Consider the following 23050-nt stretch of genomic DNA (forward strand, 5'->3'; position numbering starts at 1 on the left):
CCAAATTGGTGTAATTCCCCAAATTTACGATATTTTTTCAGGCCTTTGGGAGCAGCTACAGGTCTGCAAATTTTTAAATATAAACATATGAACCCGGACTACATGCACACAAAAATTCAGACTACGTCAGTTGCTTCCTCTTCCCAAATATGTCTTCAATGTCCAAAAATGTTACTACTGTTGGCCCTGATTTCACCCCTTTCAAGTGGTGGTTTTAGGAAACAAATGTTAAGAGGACAAAGTTTTAGCTCTGCACAAGTTGTACACGCCCACCAATTTTCAATTTGCTAGGGCAAGCACATGCTGAGAAATATTCAAAATAACGTAAACGCCTGAAATCGAGAAAACGCAAAATGGCGGCAGAAGCTGTGTCGCTACGAGATGTTTTAAAAAATAATTAATTGTGGTTTTGAAGTACCCTGATATAGTGTAAACCAGGGATGCAAATAACCACTCGCCCGGGGCGAGTGGTTCATCGGTGCGGGCGAGTATTTAATATCATACCGAAGGTAAGTAAATGATTTCTATTATGGAATGTGGGCTAGTAGCTTTTTTCTTGGGCTAGTAAAATTTTGTTGCTTATTTGCATTCCTGGTATAAACATTCACGAAAAATTTATATTTTTTGGAGATGGTCGAGCGGCACATGCTTGATCACTAAGAATGGATTGACTCATTAATAATGACAAAAGTTTTATATATGCACAAAGAACACTAATGATATTCATACTAATATAGGTACATAGGACGGAATTGCAAGAAAGGATCATTAAAGGAAATTTAGATAAAGAATGGGACACTACTATAAACAGTTTCATTAACAGTAATAAAAATCGTCACAATTTTCAATTTCGATGACAGCCACATACAAATTTTACATGTGTACAATTTTGTTGGATATAGGACTTGCTAACCCACTACTTTCTGAAGTTTGTGTTTATGATAATCGAAGTGTTTAGTGGTCTGTAAGTTATTACGCAAACATTTCTGCAAAATAAACAAGGAATTATAAGGTAAGCAGCCTGAAGAACAATCTTACAAACAAATTCAAAAGTGAGTACCTTAAAATAATATGAGAACAAATTAACATACCTTAATTTTATTAAGAAACCAATAATTTCGATATCTTGAAAATCATTGACACCCCTGTCACGCCCAACAGCAATTTTGAAGTTGACATTAAATTACCAAATTTTACATACTCCACCTGTGAATTTCACCGGAACTCACAGTGCACTGTAAAATATGATAACAGAAGTATTGATGAAAATACACAAACTCATGAATTAATTTCTATAAATGTATTTTGCAGTGCATTGTGAAATCTCTTAGTTTCGGCAGTTTTCATGTGGAGCAAGTTCATTATTTTCTATTATGAAATTCACAGACGGAATATACATAAATTTGGTAATTCAGTTTACAACTTGAAAGGTGTCGAAAAAGATATCAATGATTGATTTTCAAGACATCGAAATTACTGGTCTTTTAATAAAATACTATTACTTTTAGGATATTACTTTATTCTCTTACTATTTTACATACCAGTGTATTACACAAAAAATGAAAACTTCAACTTGTTAAGTGAGTACCTTTTGAGTTTATTAAACCAAGAAATATTGAATTTAGTTTACATAGAATTGTATCCATGGTAATTCTAGTGTTGTAAGCAAACAGAATATATTTTTATATATATATAATTAGTTGTTAAACACACTATAATAATAACTTTATATCACGAAGCATATCCTTGGTAATTTTTGTTGAAGCAAATTTTACTTGGAACGACACGTCTCCAGAAAACTGTAGAGGAATCATTTCAAATTACTGAGAAAGTAAACCTCAAAATTTTGAACACGAAAAATATTAGTCAACAATTCACTATTCTTTAAATATATTACTATTTTTTAGAATATATACCATTCTTTAGATATGTTACTCAGCTTCAAGGAAGCTGTATCAGGAGACAAAATAGTGATGTGATTCTGATAATCTACTTTGTTACGGTGGCTAGATTTACAAAATTAAGCACATTATAAAGACAGCGTAATCCAAAACTGTACTCATTTATTTATAACTAAAGAGAACCGTGTCTTGTTTACTGCTTGTTGTCTTGTCTGGAGAAGGCTGTAATGATAACATAAATCCTAAAAGTAAAGTATCAAATTGAAGACGTATTACTCTAAGTTCTAGCTAGTATATGGTTCAATTTTATTGTAAAATATTATATAGGAGAGATTTTTCCTGAGAATTTATACAATACTTAACACAGAGATGGGAAGATAATGGGGTGTTAAACAGCGAAGGATATAGAATGTTTTACTCAGGTAATGAAAAGGGCGGTCATAATGGTGTAGGAATAATTCTTAGTAAGCGCTTAAAAGAGAAGGTAAGCGAAAGTAGAATTTGTTGATGATAGAGTTACGATGTTAAGACTTGTTAAGACTTGGACTTAAGGAAAAATGAAGGATTTAGTAGTGATACAGACATAAGCATCGACGACTTCATATATAACTGAAGAAATAGAGGAAAATTACGAGAAAATAGAAGAAATTATAGACGGGAAGAAGAGAAGTGCATGTATAATTGTAATGGGAGATTTCAATTCAGTTGTGGGAGAAAAACAGGAAGGTAGTATCGTAGACAAATATGGTTTAGGCAAAAGAAATGAAAGGGGAGAGGGACTGATCAATTTCAGTAGACAGAATTCACTAGTAATTGGAAACACGTGGTTCAATCAGCATAAGAGAAGACATACATAGAAATCCTCAATAGAAGGTAGAAGATATCAGATAGACTGTTATGATTCAGGACAGGTATCGGAATAGCTTGAAAAACGCGAAGACCCTTCACGAGACTGATATTTTCTCTGATCATAATCCTGTGCTGGCCGAAATTGATATTCAACTGAAAAAATGTAGGCAGAAGACAATTAACTAACTAACTCTATGGCCTATGGAACCCGGAGGTTCAATGCCGCGTTCACAAAAGCTCTCCACTGACTTCTATCCTTAGCTAATTGGATCCAGTTTCTACTTTGTATTCCTATCTCTGCGAGATCCATCTTAATATTATCCTCCCATCTGCGCCTAGGTCTTCCTAATGGTCGTTTTCCTATGGGTCTACCAGTCAAGACTTTGAAAGCGTTTCTACTTTCTTCCATTCTAGCTACATGACCTGCCCACCTAAGCCTCCTAGACTTGACGACCCTAACAATGTTGGGTAAACCGTATAAACTATGTAGTTCCTCGTTATGAAGCTTCCGCCATTCCCCATTCTCGTTCCTCTTGGGTCCGAATATTCTTCTCAGGATCCTGTTCTCAAATACTTTCAGTCTATGTTCTTCCCTCAGAGTAAGCGACCATGTTTCGCAACCATACAAAACCACAGGCATGATTATCGTTTTATATATTTTAAGCTTCAAATTCCTCGACAGAATTCGCGACGACAAGAGATTTTGAACCGAATAGTAACACGAATTCCCTGCTTTTAGTCGACATTTAATTTCTTCGTGAATATGATTTTCGTCTGTTAATATTGATCCTAAATATTTGAAAGTATCCACTTTATCAAAAGTATTATTTAATATTTTAACGCCTCCACAATTTGCCGTATTACGGTCCCGACGCACTTCCATGTATTTAGTTTTCTCTGCATTTACTTCTAAACCCATGTCCCTGCAAGCGTTTAATAATATCTCTGCATTTATTTCTACTGTTCTCCTATCATCCCCTATTAAATTTACATCATCAGCATATGCCATAACCTGGTGAATGCCGTTCAACTCTAGGCCCTGGTTGCTATCTTTGATTTTCCTTATGGCGTATTCCAGCACAAAGTTAAATAATAATGGCGACAACGCATCTCCTTGTTTCAGGCCATTTTCGACGTGGAAGCTCGTGGACAAAAATTTTCCTACCCGCACTTTACTTTGGGATTCACTTAAACATATCTTAATTAATCTAATTAGCTTTCTCGGTATTCCAAGCTCTGTAAGAACGTTGTATAATGTTTCTCTCCTAACCGAGTCGTAAGCCTTTCTAAAATCAATAAATAGTTGATGTACCGGGGTATTGTATTCCCACTTCTTTTCGAGTATTTGGCGAATGGTAAATATTTGGCAGAAGACAATTAGACAACATAATTTTGAATTATGTGAAGTTAAAAAAACCGATGAACTACGAAATCTTTTCGTTGAAAAATTCGAAGAAAAATACGAAAACGACAAAAGTGTAAGTTCGGGTAGTAACAGACGGTGAGAACATATTAAACTTTACATACAGCAAGGAGCAGAAGAAGTAGTAGGTTACCGCGAACACAAAACGACTAAAAAGCCACGGGTTACTGAACAGATGTTGCAGAAAATGAAGGAGAGGAAGACGTGGAAACGGACTGATACAGAAGAGGGCACAAATATGTACAGGAAGTTAAACAACGAGTTACGAAGGAAAATAGACAAAGCAAGCAGACGAAGAATTTTACAAAAGAAAATGCAAGGACACAGAAGAATTGGAAAGAGTTGGGAAATATGAGGAAATGTACAAGGAGGTGAATCTATGGAACATCGAAGGAAACAAGATGGTATTACGATGGCAGCAGAAAATAAGAATGGGAAGATAGTCATTGAGAGAAGTGAAGCCTTACAAAGATGGAAAGAATATGTTGAGGATTTATACGAGAGTAGGGATAGATCGTATAGCCTAGATGCTGAAGTAGAAAATGAAGTACACGAGGATGATAACAGGTTTAGTATTCTTCAGAATGAGTTTGAAAAAAACTATATCCAAGATTAGGAATAGAAAGGCAACGGGGTAGATAATATAAAAATCGAATTCATTACGAATATGGGAAAAAAGGGAAAGAATTGTTCTAACTCTGCAATGGAATATATGAAACAGAAGAGTGGCTAAAAGATTTCCTGAAGACGATCGTGATACCAATGGCTAAGAAATGGAACCCAGAGAGAGGGAGAAGAATATGGGACGAAAATAAATGTTAACAAGAAGAAAGCCAAGGTGAATGGAACGAACGAAGGGGTCGGTGTCAAATATAGATGTAGAAGGAGACAAAATAGAACAGGTGACTAGTGTTCGATATCTGGGTAGTATTATTAGTGAAGATATGAAGTGCGAATGTGAAATAAAAGCAAGAATAGAAATGGCGAAATAAATTTTTAGGAGGAAGAAAAGACTATTTTATGGGACCTTGAATAACAAGTTGAGCAAAAGATTCATAAAATGCTTTGTGTGGAGTATTGTACTAAATGGGGCAGAAATATGGACATTACGCAAAAATGATGAAAAACGGTTGGAAGCTTTCGAAATGTGAGTGTGGAGAAGAATGAAAAGAATCAGCTGGGGCAAACGGAAAACGAATGAGAAGGTTTTAGAAATAGTGGGGGAGAAAAGAACAATTTTAGATATTATTAAAAAGAGGAAAAGAAACTGTTTGAGACATTGACAAAGAAGGAACTGTATCATGAGGGAATAACTAGAGGATATGGTCTCAGAAAAGAGAGGGAGAGGGCGAAGAAGACTGCAATTAATGGATGATATCAAAACAGAAATAGTACGTAGAGGTTAGCGTTAGACCATGAAGCATGGAAGCTTCTCAGTTGTGGCAAGTGACCTGCCAATATTGGCTGAATACATATGATGATATTGATGATGACAGTAACACACACGGGCGTCATTTGGGGAGGGAAGCCCAAACTGCTCACATAGTCTTGGTGCAGAAAAACAATTTTAAACTGCAAATAAGAAACTAATATAGACATTTCCATACCTCATGAAAAACATTTCTTTCCTTTTCTTTCTCTTCTTCTGTTATATTTAACGACGCATGCTCTATCCAATATTCATAGATATTCCTTGCATCACTATCAACTTCAATGCGGTACGGTTTGTTGTCCTTTGTGAAATCTGGTGTAATATAAATCACCCCAGAAGAGTTAAATCTAATCATGCACAGAACATATTCGTCCTTTCCATACCACGTCTCACTACAAGAAAACAGTGTAACAAAAAGAAAAAATAAGTAAGTAAAACAGTATTAAATATAATTCACCTTAATGCAGATCAAGCTTTTTAATTATCTGAACGTCTTCAATTGTGGCTTCCATTATCCTCAGCAACGTTTCTCAAAACATCAACTGCTTCTCTTAATCACATCTCTTGGCGTCATCCTAAGGATTTCACCAGTATAGTTCAGGTAACTTTTTTAATGGAATAAAAAGTACAAATGCGTCAATGGGATAACCCGTGAACATTCAGATTTCAAATGATCTGAATGTTTAAAATAATACAAAACTGGTAACTATGAGAAATCGTATTAGAAATAATTCATGTCGCTAAGGGATATGATTAAGAGGTAGTTGATGTATTGAAAAATGCCACTAAGGATGCTGGATGTTACAATCGAAAATGTTCAGAAATTAAATATACACCCTGTATCAAAAAGAATATACGTATTTCGAATGCATATATTTATTCAACTTTAAGACATACGAATATGAAATTTTACACTCATATTTACGAACCTCTCAAGTTCAAATTACAGTTCAAAGTTCAAATTACAGATGTTCAATATGTCCTCCATCAGCGACACGAACAATATCACATCGATACTCAAATTCCTCCCGGGGCCGCGGTGGCTCAGTGGTAGAGCGTTCACCTCTGGTGCTAGGGGTCTCGGGTTCAAACCCTGCTCCCGCCAAGTGAACTTTGTGGTGGACAAACACCGTGTGCGTGGGTTTTCTCGGGGTTCTCCCGTTTCCTCCCACTTTCTTCATTCCACCATTTCATTCATTACTCATTATCACCGTCTCCATTAGCCTAACCGGCATAACCGTGGGACGTAAAACTCTAAATTTCATTTCATTTCATTCAAATTCCTCCCATACTCGGGCAAGCATGCCCTGCGTCACTGATGTTATGGCAGTATGGATCCGGTTCTTCAATTCTTCCAGGTTCTGTGGGAGTGGTGGTACATAAACGTTGTCTTTAACGAAACTGCATAGGAAGAAGTCACAGGGTGTTCAAATCTGGTGACCGTGGAGGTCAGCTGAGACGTGCTAAGTCACCAGCTCCTTGACGACCAATCACGCACTTGGCAACTCCAGTGAGGGGGTGCTCCGTTATGTTGAAAAATGAAGTTGTCTTCGTGCAGCCTCGGAAACAACCAGTTTTGTAACATAGCGAGATACTGTTGACTGTTAACAGTGTTGCACTGTAATCACGGAATTGCACTTCGCAAACTCGAGAACACAAAATGATTTCTGCTGCGGAGTAGCCATTTTAAACATATGACGGTTACCAAGCAAAACAGAAGACAACTGAGATCTAGCGGCTATTAATATATACTACACTATGTATTCGTTTCTCCAATAGCTGCGCCGAGGAGCAACGATCGATAGTTTGGACAAAATAATTCTTCGTAATACGTATACTTTTTGAAACAGGGTGTACTGATGTATACTAATGTGAGTCATAGGTCATAGTTAATAATTTTAAACACGCGTTAGTTTATTTCCATACGTAATTAAGTAAAATGGTTAATATAGAACACAAAATTGCTATCATTAATATGAGTTTAATTTACAAACTTACGTGTTACTATGAGAGACTTAATAGCGTATCACTAAACATAAATAAAGAGCCACTAACGAAGATAGAACTTCCCATGGAAAATTTCACCATTTACTATATGAAATACAACAGACGCAGAGACGGATTTAGAGTAAAGTGGCTGCTATCTTTGTGCTGAGCCAAACCTGCTGCCCTTTTACAAGCCCAGGGCCTACCCGCGTAGACCACGTAGCCCAGGACGTAGGCTACAATGTCCACGTTCTATTTGCCCACTTGCAACAACAGCTCCCTATGGAATAAGACTTTCCTCTTTATTAGGTCTAACATTTCAGTTAAGATTTTCAAATTGTTGATTCTACGTCTTTAATAGAAATAAGTTTGTTTGGTAGTTTTAAAACTACCTGCTATACAGTTTTCTGCACTTCTATAAAATATAAGCATATATATTTTTCACAGAGGCATGACATTGCAACAAAAGTAAGAATTGTTTGTTTAGTATTGTATTAGTATAGGAGTCGCGCGCCTACTCCACTCATTTAAAATTATTGTAGAATGCAGAGTTTTATGGTGACAATGTGTGACAATAATCCATTTTCGTCTCGTGTTATAAAACACAAAAGAGGACAACAGGAACAGAGGCAATCTCGTTTATATAAGGATTTAAGAAAATACATATTTCCAACATAACAGTAGTCAGTGTCAGTACGTTAATTATTAACCAGCCAACTCTATCCTTACACTTTGGAAATTATGCGACGACAGTAAGTAAGCAGACGATCTTGCTGTTCACGTCTCTCGCTGCCGAAGCACGTGTGAGGCGCGGAGTAATACATTCGCTTTGTTTACGTCTACTTTGTTCTAAGGCTGGAACAAGAATAGCAGTATTTTAGCAAATTTTATAAGACCTAAGTTTGCATGTAAATTAGTGTTTTTTTAAAGTTTATTTAAAAACCCTAAAAATTAAAGGAAAATTACCGTGAAGTTCTAACTTAACAAAGTAACCCAAACACTGAAATAGAAATAAAAAATCAGAAGCCCACATTGCAGAATACTAGGCCTAATATTTTCAAGCTAGTTGTATGATCAATGTACAGGGTGTCCAGAGACGAAACGCCCTAATTTGAAATGTTTATAATACAACATGTATTTGATACATAAAGAAGATTCATTCAGCATTGGATACACACATTTAGAAAGTTTGTTTGTGCAATTACATTACTACATGAGCGCGATGAGTGACACGGAGGATGTCTATTCAATACTGGATTTCTTTCCAGGTACCCTTTAGCATCTGTGGCGTAACTGTCTCAATCCCATGGCCACCCCAGCCATCTTATATTACTCTCCTGGATTCTTCCTGTGAGGGTATGTTAAGGACAGGTTGTACTCTAACAAAGTGAGAACTCTGGAACAACTTCGTAGAGCTGAATTTGAACAGTTACACCACAGATGCTAAAGAGTACCTGGAAAGAAATCGAGTATCGATTAGACATCCTCCGTGCCACTCATGGGGCTCACGTAGAAGTAGTGTCATTGCACAAACAAAACTTCAAAACTTTGTGTATCCCTTGTTGTATGAATCTTCTTTATGTGTCGAATATATGTTGTATTAGTCATTTCAAATTAGGGCGTTTGTCTCTAACACCCTATATTACAATTTTGTGGCAGATACATATTTGGTCATGTTGATGTTCATTTTTTGAGAGAATGGTGCGCCACCGCATTATCATCGCGATGTCTAACGGATTGGCCGTGCAGCTGTGGGAGATCAAAAACAGTTGGCCACCACGATTCCCCCTGATATCATCCTTTTTATTACTTTATCAAGGATCCTGTATTTATAGTACAACTTATGCGACATTAGCTGACTTGTACACACGCGTCACTATAGTTGCAGAACCTAATTTGACATGATAGGCAGAGCTTGGCAAGAACCAGAGTGTAGACTTGATGCGTACCGTGCTACCTATAGATCATACATTTGTAGTATGTAAGAAAACTTGTTTAGTGTTCCTTTTTGCACGTGTAAATTATGTTTACTAATGTTTGATTAGTCTTGAATAATGTATCAATGAAATCGGGTACAATCTGTGCATATCTTATAATACAATTAACGTACTCCTACGTTTTGTTTCAAGTTGTTTTGAGATTATTCCACATTATATTTGTGGAAAAGTATCATGGAAAAAAATCAGTCTATATATAGGATCCTTTCGGTACTACAAGAAGTTCGTACAATTTGTTACAATGAAATAACCCATTAAGACCTTAATATTTCGCATCGGACCAATTGTTTTAAAATACAATCGTTCTGTTTGTTTCAGTTTAGGACTTCAAGGTTTCGACTTTGTACTAATGTGTTGTTTTATATACTTTATGACATGTTTTCTACTGGGGCCGCGGTGGCTCAATGGTAGAGCGTTCATCTCTGGTGCATGGGGTTCCGGGTTCGAACCTTGCTCCTGCCAAGTGAACTTTGTGTAGGACAAACACCGTGTGCGTGGGTTTCCTCGGGGTTCTCCCGTTTCCTCCCACTTTCTTCATTCCACCATTTCATTCATTTTTCATTATCACCATCTCCTTTAGCCTAACCGGCATAACGTAGGACGTAAAGCTCAAAAATTTAATTTTCATGTTTTCTACTGCTTAGTTTCTGAACGCAAAGCTGGTGCTACTGTTAAGATTCAAGTTCTGTCAATTGTGCCCTAGCGCTCCTTGTCTATTATTTTTAGATCCCCGACATTTTAGCTTGCACATTGTTTGTAGGTAGCCACGATAATAATCTGATTAAAGTCTGGTGAAAATCTGAGAGTGTCACTTACGGTTCCCTTTCTTATAAGAATATAATGAATTTTATATCAGTATGACAAAATGGACCACTACAACTGGGATCAATGAATACATTATAAACGAGGGGGTAGAAAACAAAATAATAGATCTTTCTAAACATTTGAGGATAACAAAGTGTAGTCTTGCACAAATAAGTGTTCTATTAGAAATCTAAAATGTTTTGTCGAATTTCTGCATTGTAATATATATATATATATAGTGTGAGATCTGTCTCATTAGAAGCAAAAGTGTACGGGTTGGAACAGGAGTTACAGATAAATTGGGACATCATCGGATTAATTGAAGATAGGACACTATTTTATTACATATGACTGATATGTGGTAAAACCAGCAGTGCTGGATTTATTACCAACGAAAAATTGAAGAGCACTCTTTGGAGACAGATAATATCTCGAGCACAATAATAAGGCTCATTATCAAACTTTCTCAGAGATACAATTGATTCAAGCTTATACTTTCATTCAGAAGAGGAAGTGGAGAAATTATATGAAGTAGTTAGAAAGGTTAATAATAGAGTAAACAAACACATAAAGATTGTCGTAGAAGACTTGAACGCAGAATTTGATTATAAGAATCAAATGAAAACTTGATACTGAATTTCGAAATAAAACGAAATTTCTAGTTTTACGTCTCACGATTATGCTCCGAGGCTAAGGGGGACAGCGATGATAATGAATGAAACAGTGAAATGAAGAAAATGGGAAGAACATCAAGGAAACCCACGCACACGTTACTTGTCCACCACAAAGTCAACTTGGCGCGAACTGGGATCGAACCAGGGACCCTACGCACTAGAGTTGAGCATTCTACGACTAAGCCACCTCGGCATAGCAAACGAGATGAGTATAGAGACTTTTAAATAAAGTTTTGCAGCCGAGAATATATACGCTATGGTTTCTTGTTTTTCTTCAAAGAAAAAAAGAAAAGAAAATCGACAAGGTGACACCCAAATGAAAGAAAAATGCAATTACTTACACGTCAAACAGAAGATATGTCATTAAAGACTGCAGTGTTTTAAATAGGCTCAACAAAGGAAGTGATCATCGAATGGCATGATATTAACTGCATCTGAAGATCAAACGGGAAAGAAGAAAGCTTTCAGAAAGACAGGAACGTGCAGGAAGAAGGATTCTTCAAGAGCAGTACAATGAACTGAACTGAAGAACCGAAGGAACTGAAGAATCGTTTTTATCGTACTCGAGGACGTTATGGACATTTCAAAAGCTAACAAGCAGATCACAGAAATTTTCATGAGTACAGCTTTGAAGACAGGGAGTATTATGACGAAGAAAAGAAGGCAAATTAGTATCTGGTGTAGTAAAAAGTAATCCATTATTTTGGCATGACATTGAAAGCTTGACTTACCATAGTTAGAATGATCCGATTTAGGTCACATATGCGCCGTTTTGTTCGATAACGTGTTGCCATTTGGAAGGTAATATCATGCCTCTCTCATAGAAGCCCTTGTCCTTAGTGGCAAAAAATTGAGACAGTCGATTTTCACAAGTCTCTCTTGAAGCGACTTTTTCACCAGCAAACGTGTTCGCCATGGACAGTAACAGATGGTAATCACTCGGTGTCAGGTCCGGACTATAAGGTCGATGCATAAGAACCTCCCAACCAAGCTCCTGGAGCTTCTGGCGAGTCACTATCGATGTGTGTGGCCTGGCGTTCTCCTGGTGGAACACAATGCCTCTTCTATTGGCCAAAGCTGACCGCTTCTGGGCGACTGCTGCTTTCAGACGGTCCAATTGTTGACAGTACAGTTCCGAGTTAAGGGTTTGGCCGTAGGGGAGCAGCTCATAGTAGATAATTCCCTGCCAATCCCACCAAACACATAGCAAAACTTTCCTGGCCGTCAATCCTGGCTTGGGTACCGTTTGCGCCGGCTCACCGCGCTTTGACCGCGACCGTTTTCGCGTGACGTTGTCGTAAGTGATCCACTTTTCATCGCCAGTCACCAACCGCTTCAGAAATGGGTCGATTTTGTTGCGATTCAGCAGCGATTCGCAGATGGAAATTCGGTCCATGAGGTTTTTTGTGTTAACTCGTGTGGCACCCATACATCAAGCTTCTTTTTGTATCTAGCCTTATGCAAATGGTTCCACACGGTTTTTTGTGCAATGTTTAGCTCTTGGGCAATCGACACAGTGCTTACATGACGGTCGGACGCGACAATGTCCATGATTTTATCGACATTTTCGACACTTGGCCTTCCAGTGCGTGGTGCATCTTTGACGTCAAAATTACCGGAACGGAATCTACGAAACCAAAATTGCGCGTGATTGGCTGTTACAGTATCAGGACCATAAACACAATTCACATTTGCAGCCGCCTGGCTTGGTTTTCGCCTTTATCGAAGAAAAATTGTAAAATATAGCGTATTTTCTCTTTGCTAGTGTCCATTTTGACTCGCGTTCACACAACACTCAGTCAACTCATCACAACTATCTGAACAGTGTTTGTAGTACGCAATCTCATCGTTTGAATGCCATCTCGTTGAACCCGATCGGACTTATATAACGCGAGATACAGATCATTGAAGCCATCTATTGACAAAATAATGGATTACTTTTTACTACATCAGATACTAAGAGTGACATGCGATGTCAAAAATAGAATATGTGGAACTTTCCAAGACAATACAGAAATACACTGTCGAAGATATCAGAAAATTCAAGAGCAAACTTAGAAGAAGACAATATAGGTCTTAAGAAAACAAAGCAGAACCTACACCAGTAGCAAATCCATAAAGGGGCACGCACCCCTTCTCAAGGAAAATATAACTCTTTTTGTTCTATTTTCCTAAATATAGAAAGCTTTTAAATATATATTTTTAGAATGGTTCTTACTTAATACAAACAATAATAAAAATGTTATTGAAACTATATATCTGGAAACTTGCCCTCTATTATCGTCTTATAATTTTTAAGTTATGAAGTTTGTGCTAGTGTGCTCATTAAGGAGGGTCGAAAATGGCATTTTCAAACTTTTTTCCCTTTTTTCTTTCTTTTTCTTTGAAACTGAAAACAGCCTAGTACAGAAAAAAAAAAAAGTTGTGTACATATACAAGTACGTCCAAAATTTTGTTCAAATCGAACATTATCTTGAAGTGCCAGTGGTGCTATTTTTCGGCCTTGTGGAAAACAAGTCATTTTTTACACTTTTCAATGGTTTTTCTTTCATATTGTCATTAAAACGAGATTTGTAACTATAAACAGTACAGTAAAATTTTCGTTTTCTAGCTTGAAACATTCCACTGTCACATTTTTCAAAATATTGGCATCTTAACGCTTACTTCTTATCAGAAGTGATTTCTTAAACCAAAAATCCTTTTAAACAGCTTTTATTTTACAACTAATTCCACATAAAACCCCACTTCTCGTGCATATATATGTTTTTTACTTTTACAATAATTTTAACACTCACGAAAAACAAAAACATTACGAACCCTTGCGTTATTGCGTTGCAACACAGTGCATTCAATTTAAAACCAGCTGCGAGATACAGCCTTTCACCGCTTTGCCCTCTTCACGCTCTCCTTCTCCTCTTTCCGTTTCTCTTCTACGCACTATCTCAAATCCATCTGCTAGAAGTACATTTTCAAGACTGGCACAACAATGAAATAAATGAATAACGGCTGAAAAATGTTTTGAATTGAAGGTTTCTTGCGGTTGGTTTTAAATTGAACACACTGTATTATGTGATTCTTTAATGCAACATTTAATGTCTTCGTTATTTGAAAAGATTTTAGTAGGACTAAATACCAAAATTGCTCAATTTTATCGATATATGAAGACACGATACATTTCTTTGAGTTTCTCACGTATAGTGTTCCCAGGTGCGAAAAAGTCAAGTGTTACAGAAATTGCGGGTAAAGATCTGTTAAAGTGCATTTATGAAATTACAGAGTGGCCCGTAATTATGTATATGATGTTTGACTGACTGTAGTATTCGTAATCCTGGACGAAAAGTTTTGATATGGCAATACTGCGTAGTCTGAGAATAGAGATAACGGTCACTGGACTTAGAACCGTTACTGCCATACCAGTGTGAGAGTGGCTGAACGAAACATTCTCGAACCGCTGGATCGGTCGACGTGGGTATGTGGAATGGCAGGCTCGATCTCCCGATTTGTCACCATCTGACTTTTTCTTATGGGGTGTTTTAAAGGACAAAGTGTATCAACATCAGATACGCAATTTGGCCGAAGTATGGAAAGCTGCCACAGAAGAGTTCCAGACGATACCAGCACGAGTCTGTTGACTGCTTGGGACAACGTTGCTCTTCGTCTTCAGGTATGTATCGATTTAGATGGTGCATTGGACTATGTCATGGAGAACTGAGATTAAAATTCTCGTAAGGAAAGATATGAGAATAATGTGTTTATGTTCAATCTTATGTTTAAGTATGTTGCTAGTTTCTTTACCGCAGTCTTTGAAATATCATATATATAATTCTGGGCCACCTGTAGTAGGAAAGTCCCAGTAATTGAGCGTGATTTTCTTATGAATCAGACAAAAGGGTTATTTTAGAGAAGTGTACTACAAAAAATATAAACGAAGCAAATGCAAAGGAGGAAAACGAAAAGGGAAATTTAATACCACTGAGCCGGAAACTTGGCCAGGTAAAATGTCTACTTATTCTTTACCTTCATCTTCTCGATCTGAAATGAAATTGGAATACGTTGAATTTGTGCCTGCTATTATGAAAATTTTTGAAGAAACATGCAATGTTTTGTACATGGAACTGCCTGTAAAAGCCTGTCAGATTTTTACAGGCATTATACAGGCGCCTCTTTCGGCGAAAACACATGTGAAGAAAATATTACAGGCACATTGTCTTCAGGTGATATGCATGTCGAAAAAGTATTAAACTTCTGTTGGAAATTTTCAAACGATACGGTAGGTCAGAAGCTTCATAAGTTTGGCAGCCACTGAAATAGATCTAAGATAAATACGAGAATGAAACTTTATTACACGAAAATAAAGAGAAACATATACCAGCCTATGCTTTCTGTACGTAGCAGACGTATTGTTTGGAACCTAAAATGTGAGTTTTAGATTCTTTCACTTAGGTTTAGCGTAGAAGTGATAAAGTCACTTAGCTCATCCCTTCACCATAATTTTATTCCATTACTGCCTCAAATTTAAGTTTACAAATAATTCTTAAATAATTTCTTTGCCTTGACATAAGAATTATGCTTTTAATACTATCCATTAGTTTGGTCTTTCTTCCTTGTTTTCCTTCTACGATACCTTCTACATGTCATTCAGAATATTTTTTTTCCACAATGTCTTAATATCTTTCTCATTACTTCCACTTATATTCTTGTAATCCATTATTCCCAATGAACCTCGCTGGTTCATTGTTTCAAGTTTTGTAACACTAATTCTGTCGTGAACTATGTTACATATGCCCTGATTCTAATTGTTTAGGCAATACACGAGATTACCTGGAATAATTCAACACATTAATGCACTTCATATATATATATTATTCTTCAACGTATATCTTGTTCGATACCTTAAAATATTGTACATTCAGATTACACAAGATGGTTCCTCGTTACATCTATATCTTTCTAGTTACTATAGCAACGACATTAAAACAAGTAAACAAATCGTCATAGCAACGATAACAAAATCTCAATATAATACAAAATATTTGAATTATTTCTTTATATGATTTCTTCTTCTTCTTCTTGATAGCTTGTGTCTTTTTAAATAGCTCATTTTGCCCGTAAATAAAAATGATACTTAAAAGTACATAAGATATACATTATCGTTGTATAATGGCTCCCGAATTACTGGGACTTCTTTACATTGTTCACAATTAAAGAAAGAATCCTGGACCGTTAGACATTTCGTATACAATAGTTACCTTAGTTTTTGAATAACCCTCGTATATATCTATATAAATTACAAATTATTCATAAAATAACATATCATTTTCATTTTATCTCAATATCATGTTTATCTTTATTCCATAATCAATTTTATTTTAAGTCTATAAAATTACCGACGATAAGGAGATATTCAAAATGTGGTACGTTTGTTGGTTATTTTTAGGTTCTAAGTAAATTCTTTAAACAATAAAGTTGATGTACGTTAAAATACAACTTAACTTATTTCATTTATTCGGGCATAGTTAGCATAAATGTGATAGACAATATTTGTATCGATGCATAGATGTAATTCATAGAATATGAGCGAAGTAGATTTATGATGAAATCAAAACAATGTTCAACGTAAAACAAAACAAAAACTAATTAATATCACAAAAAGAATAATACTTTCAAATATATATTATTATTAGTTACTATCATTTAAAGGATTTAAAACATTGCCATTTAAGTTTAAATTACTGTTTTTATATTCTTGCGAATCCATTGCTAACGTAGCTTTAATCCAATCCGCTTCAATCACATTTAGGTTAAGTGACATTACTGAAAGATTTGATTAGGTTACATTGAATAGCATAATCTTGATTACAGTCCTGTGTGTTGTTTACTTCACTAATTCTTTGGTTTCTATTTCGAAAATATCTGCCACCTAGGTAATTATTACAAAATCTGGGATTTCGTGAGAAATTAGCTCGATTATTTACATTATTTCTAGAAACGGTACTATTATTATTTCTGTTTCTTCTGAAGTTAGGTTCTGTTGTACTGTCGTTACGAGTAAATCTAACATTATTTCTTGTACTAGGATTACAATTCTCACTAACATGTATATTTTGAACAGGAATATAATTAGTTTGATTTCTATTACTATTACTTTGCAATCTAACCTGACTTTCATAATTTTGAACAATCATAATTAAATGATTGAAATTTATACGTTATGACGAGATTAATACTTGCTGAAGTTTAAACGGTAGTAATATTCGTACTAAGGCGATAATACGCGACTCCTATTGGTAGGGATTGATTTATTTTAAATCATTATACACGGCGATCACAAAATCGGTAAGGCTTTTATCGACTTTTGGATCAAAACGTCGGTTCCTTAAAACGTTTCTCCATTATAATATTCAAAGTAGCTGACGCCTGATGGTGACACATGGCAACCGTTTCCCTGCTTTTCAGTTTTAACTGATGGGAGTTTATGTTGTTCGGATCCGAGTTCAGCTGTAGGTCTATGTCTCACATATTCTCGGCGATCAAGCTTGAAAAATAAGTATTTTTATTCAGTGCATTCTCTGGGTTTGTATTCCATACAACTATGTATTACCTTTCATTTAGCCTTGGTGACATGAAAAGTTTGTTTCTTTTCTTGCTTTGAGTGCAGGAGACACTTCGATTTTCACATGCCAACCTTGGCATTCCTTTCTAACCAACTACAGTATATACATTTTCTTGACACTGATATAAGCATCTATACTTACTTCTCTTTGACACTGAGATCTGCTACAATATACATAGTTTGTTCAGAAGCCTCTAGCAAATGTCTCTGGATTTTGCTTTCTTCGGTAGGAGCATAATCAATAACATTTCTCTTTGGAACAAAGGTTTTAGTTCTGAAAATATAGGAAGAACATTATAAAAGTGACTTTTTTTTTTTGGGGGGGGGGGGAGATTTTAAAGTAGTTAAGTGTCCATTATAATGTTAGCCACTTAAAGATCAATATTATCAATAAACTTAAAAAGTACTTACCTTGCTATTCTGCAGTAGCGTATCCAAGGGAGTTTCGGGGCTCCAACTCACCATCCCCCTTGGGCAAGATATTATACAAAAATAAGCATTTACTATATTAAAATATGTATACAAACACCTAAAGTTATATGAACTTGGAAGCTTGAAATGCCCCCTTTAACAAACTTCTGCATACACCACTACACTTTTGTATTCTGTAGTTACGTTTAAGCAAACATGTTTAATGTCGAATTTTTGCTACCAGATGCCAGCATTGTCAAGACAAAAGCAAAGGAAGGTCTGAAGGTTTCACTGGAAATAAGATGAAGGTTTTACTGGTATGAGAATTAATCTATATTAATATACAAAAGATTAGAAATTACTACCTCAGAAACGCACAGAGCATAGAAAAGTCCATTTGACATAAAAGCAAGGGATAAGAAAGTATTTTTGGAAATACGTATCCTAAGGGAAAGTAAAGCAATTATTATTATTATTATTATTATTATTATTATTATTATTATTATTATTATTATTATTATTATTATTATTATTATTTCAAAATTCCTAAAATAAAATAAAAACGAAACTTGGCATTTAAACTTTCCACTAAAAATAACCGAAAGAGTTTCTGAAAACTCCACACCTAAAGAAGATAAATAATGGCAATTTCTACAATATTCAAATTTTCCACTATTTATTCAGGAAATGCCCAATGTAAGGATTCGTATTGGCTGAAAGAGTGAAATTTGGTAATAAACTCTTGATCAAAAATATGCGAGCTCGGAATTACTCTTTTTCTAAAACGGGAAACGAGGCGATTTCTACAATATTGAAATTTCCCGTTTCATGTAAACTTCCGTAAACTTTATTCCTCCCGTGTGAAGAAGGGCACTTATGTTAGTTAAAAAAATGAAAATATTCACGCTGGTGAACAAAAACTTCCTGCTCAAACAAAAACAGCTTGCTTGCTGTATAGCAGCAAGAAATTTTTGTTCTCCAGTGCAAATATTTTTATTTTTTATTATTTCTATATGCAATTAGTTCTCATACATCTTATCTCCAATAAAACGACTTACTTGTCTCAACAATGCTGAAAGCTAACAGCGAAAATTCCACGTTAAAAATGTTTGCTTGAACTTCGAATACAGAAGAGCAAGGTGAGTTAGTACCTTTACATTTAAAATGCTATTATACAGGCAATCTCCGAAATTACTTCAGGAGTTCATACTTACGAATAGGCGTACGAATGCGCACCTAAATGAGTGTTACTACTTTTATTACAATACTACACTACTCTTAGTACAGTCCGCAACAAAAAACCTGCAACATGAGCATGTAAGTTTACTGTGAAACGACGAAGTCTTTTGCTCCAAAATAAGTGTGCAGGGGAGGACACCGAGGTTTCTCCTGCGTGATTCGTGCTACTTAGATGTTATGTTGATTTCCTGAGGCGTAGTTTCACAATAAACTTACGTGCTCATGTTGCAGGTTTTTTGCTGCAGATTCTACAGTCTAGTGGTTTAATTACCTCACTATTATTAATATTATTATTATTATTATTTATGTATTCATAAAGAATTTGAGTTTATCAAGAGCAAGTAATGCAAGGAAGAAAGCATAAGTGGAAGTACAGCAAATGGTAATGCGATATTAATAACAGTGTTAGTTTTTTTCCTGTATTTTTTTACTTTTAAATCCTAGTATTTCCTCTTGACAAACTCAATTCCTTGACGAATATTATAATAATAATAATAATAATAATAATAATAATAATAATAATAATAATAATAATAATAATAATAATAATAATAATAATAATAATAAAAGAAGAAGAAGATATGTTAATCAAATGTTTGTTGTTTCAACTGGATGCAGGTATCATTTAATTGAATGGACCCTCACCACATTTTCAGTGAGATGGGATTATGCTTAAACAGAAAACTAGCACATCGTTCAATTGGATGCGAATGTGATTACGATAAACTCCTGTCATTTCCACCTTGTTCCACAGATCTTTTCTCTTACGATTTTTTCTCTCGGGCTACGTTACAGATGTAGTTTACTATCCTCCATTAACTAACTAACTAACTCTATGGCCTATGGAACCCGAGGGTTCAATGCCACATTTACAAAAGCTCTCCACTGACTTCAAATCCTTAGCTAACTGGACCCAGTTTCTATTCTGCATTCCTATTTTTGCGAGATCCATCTTAATATTGTCCTCCCATCTGCACCTAGATCTTCCTAATAGTCGTTCTCCGGTTGATCTTCCAGTTAAAGACTTTGAAAGTGTTCCTACTTTCTTCCATCCTGGTTACATGACCTGCCCAACTGAGCCTCCTAGACTTGATGACCCTATCAATGTTTGGTAAACCGTATAAATTATGTAGTTCCTCGTTATGAAGTTTCCGCCATTTCCCATTCCCGTTTCTCCGAATATTCGTCTCAGGATCTTGTTCTAAAATACTTTCAGTCTATCTCAAATACTTCCGAGTAAGCGACCCTGTTTCGTAAGCATACAGAACAACAGGCATGCTTATCATTTTATATATTTTAAGCTTCAAATTCCTCGACAGAGTTCGCGACGACAAGAGATTTTGAACTGAATAATAACACGAATTCCTTGCTTTTAGTCGACATTTAATTTCTTCGTGATATGATTCTCGTCTGTTATTGGTCCTAGATACTTGAAAGTATCCACTTTATCAAAAGTATTATTTGATAATTTAACGCATCCATAATTTCGCTGTATTATGATACCGACGCACTTCCATCTATTTAGTTTTCTCTGCATTTACTTCTAAACCCATGTTCTCCCTGCAAGCGTTTAATATGACCTCTGCATTTCTTTCTATTGTTCTCCTATCATCCCTATTAAATTTACATCATCAGCATATGCCATAACCTGATGAACCCCATTCAACTCTAGACCCTGGTTGCCATCTTTGATTTTCCTTATAGCGTATTCCAGAACAAAGTTGAATAATAATGGCGACAACGCATCTCCTTGTTTCAGGCCATTTCGATGTGAAAGCTCGTGGACAACTATTTTCCTACTCAGACTTTACTTTGGGATTCATTTCAACATATTTTAATTAATATAATTGGCCTTTCCGGTATTCCAAATTCTGTAAGAATGTTGTACAATGCTTCTCTCCTAACCGAGTCGTATGCCTTTCAAAAATCAATAAATAGTTGATGTACCGGGGTGTTGTATTCCCACTTCTTTGCGAGTATTTGTCGAATGGTAAATATTTGGTCGATAGTTGATCGATTTCGTCTAAATCTGCACTGATAATTTCCAATAATTTCATCTGCGTATGGGGTCAATCTTGCTAATAGAATGTTTGAGAGGATTTTATAGGATATTGACAGAAGAGAAATGCTTCGATAATTATTACAGTGTATGATTAGCGTCATACTAAAGCCCTGACTAGCAGGAAACATATGTTAGTCGAACTCTTTAGTATCGCACTAATCATGCGTCAAAACGACTCTGCATAAGGCTCTATATGTTTACTATAATAATTTCGCATCTTATTTAACATATTCGCTGTTACAATACTGTTACGCCGTTATGATATTTTGACTACTAGTATCGGATCCAATCGTTCATTCGGAATCGCAAGAAACCTTGTACAGAAATATTTTGCGCACACCACATACAACTTATAAAGCATTACAAATAAACTGAACTGGCTATCTCTCATCAGATCCTATTTCATACTAAAGTATCAGACAAAAGTTTCTAATAAACACTCGCTAAGCTACTGCTGGAAATCTCCGTCAGTACATCTTTCCCTTTAGTCGGCGTGTGAAATGCTATTTAAGGCACTTCTCACCCAAACCACACGAAACTCAGATAAACAACTGTTATTTACACTGTGCTATCCATGCTTTTAAGTATTTCATAAAATTGGAGCACATGTAGCACTAAGTGTAATAACAGAATAACGGCTTGAAGTAAGCCATTTTGTAGCTATGGCTTGGTAAACCTATTTATTGCGGAAAACCTAACTTTCTTCTACTTTGAAAAGCATGATTATACCTTAATATCTTAATTTTTTTAGGATTTTTTTGAAAATACTACTCTTAAAGAACTATACGAACGTTTTCGGTTTTTTTTAAATCTTTTTTTTAATTTTTATGAAAGAAAATTTCAGAGTATACAAATTTTATTAATCTAATTAAGAAATAAAGAAGCAAGCAAACAAATTCAATCCATTTATTCCTTCAATGCAGCTGATACACTGAAATGTGCATCTTTCAGATAAAATCTGACCAAAGCGAACATTTATTATTATTAATCTATATTTCAGTTTGGGCATATTATCAGATATATTATAAATATACAATCTAAGGCTACAACTTATCTATATACATATGTAAAAACGAAAGTCACTATGTTTATGGCTTAATACCTCTTGAACCACCCGACCGATTTCGATCAAATTTTCAACATAGATGAGGTTCGGGCCTGGAATAGTTTTTTATCTATTCACTTTGACGGTGCAACTTAGTGGAGGGGAAGAGAAAGGGGTGTATATATATATATATATATATATATATATATATATATATATATATATATATATATATATATATATATATATATATATATATATATGATCGAAAAAGACGGGTCGCTGACATAACCAATGACACTTCCGATGCCGTTTGCATCCACTCATTGCCATCACCTTATAATAGTAATATTTAACTTTTATTTATATAGATTACTTATTTTACTTTTTCTTTGTTTCTATCGATTTGAAAGCGCTTCAGTAATAGTGACTAACAGAACATATTAGTAATTTTTCTTATTTTAACCCAGCGAAGCGACTAATTGACGCGTTTATTATTATTATTATTATTATTATTAAGGAAATGAGAGGATGTCACTTTTAACAACCAATAAGACTCTTCCTTTCATTTTACATAAATTTTTAATCAGATTCAAACTTTTATTTTTTTGAAT

General features: G+C 35.3%; 1 protein-coding gene across 1 annotated transcript in view; it reads right to left on the reverse strand.

The window, feature by feature from the left end:
• Nucleotides 1-23050, reverse strand: part of LOC145692980 (tectonic-like complex member MKS1) — a 77371-nt gene that overhangs the window by 30986 nt on the left and 23335 nt on the right. Inside the window, exons 5-6 of the mRNA XM_081768605.1 lie at nucleotides 17822-17953; nucleotides 5781-5997 (exon numbers count right to left, since the gene is read on the reverse strand). Coding sequence (XP_081624731.1) covers nucleotides 5781-5997; nucleotides 17822-17953 — 349 coding nt within the window. The remainder of the gene's footprint in view (nucleotides 1-5780; nucleotides 5998-17821; nucleotides 17954-23050) is intronic.

Source organism: Thermobia domestica, chromosome 8 (genome assembly GCF_964235325.1).
Source record: "Thermobia domestica chromosome 8, izTheDome1.hap1.1, whole genome shotgun sequence".
NCBI lineage: Eukaryota > Metazoa > Arthropoda > Insecta > Zygentoma > Lepismatidae > Thermobia > Thermobia domestica.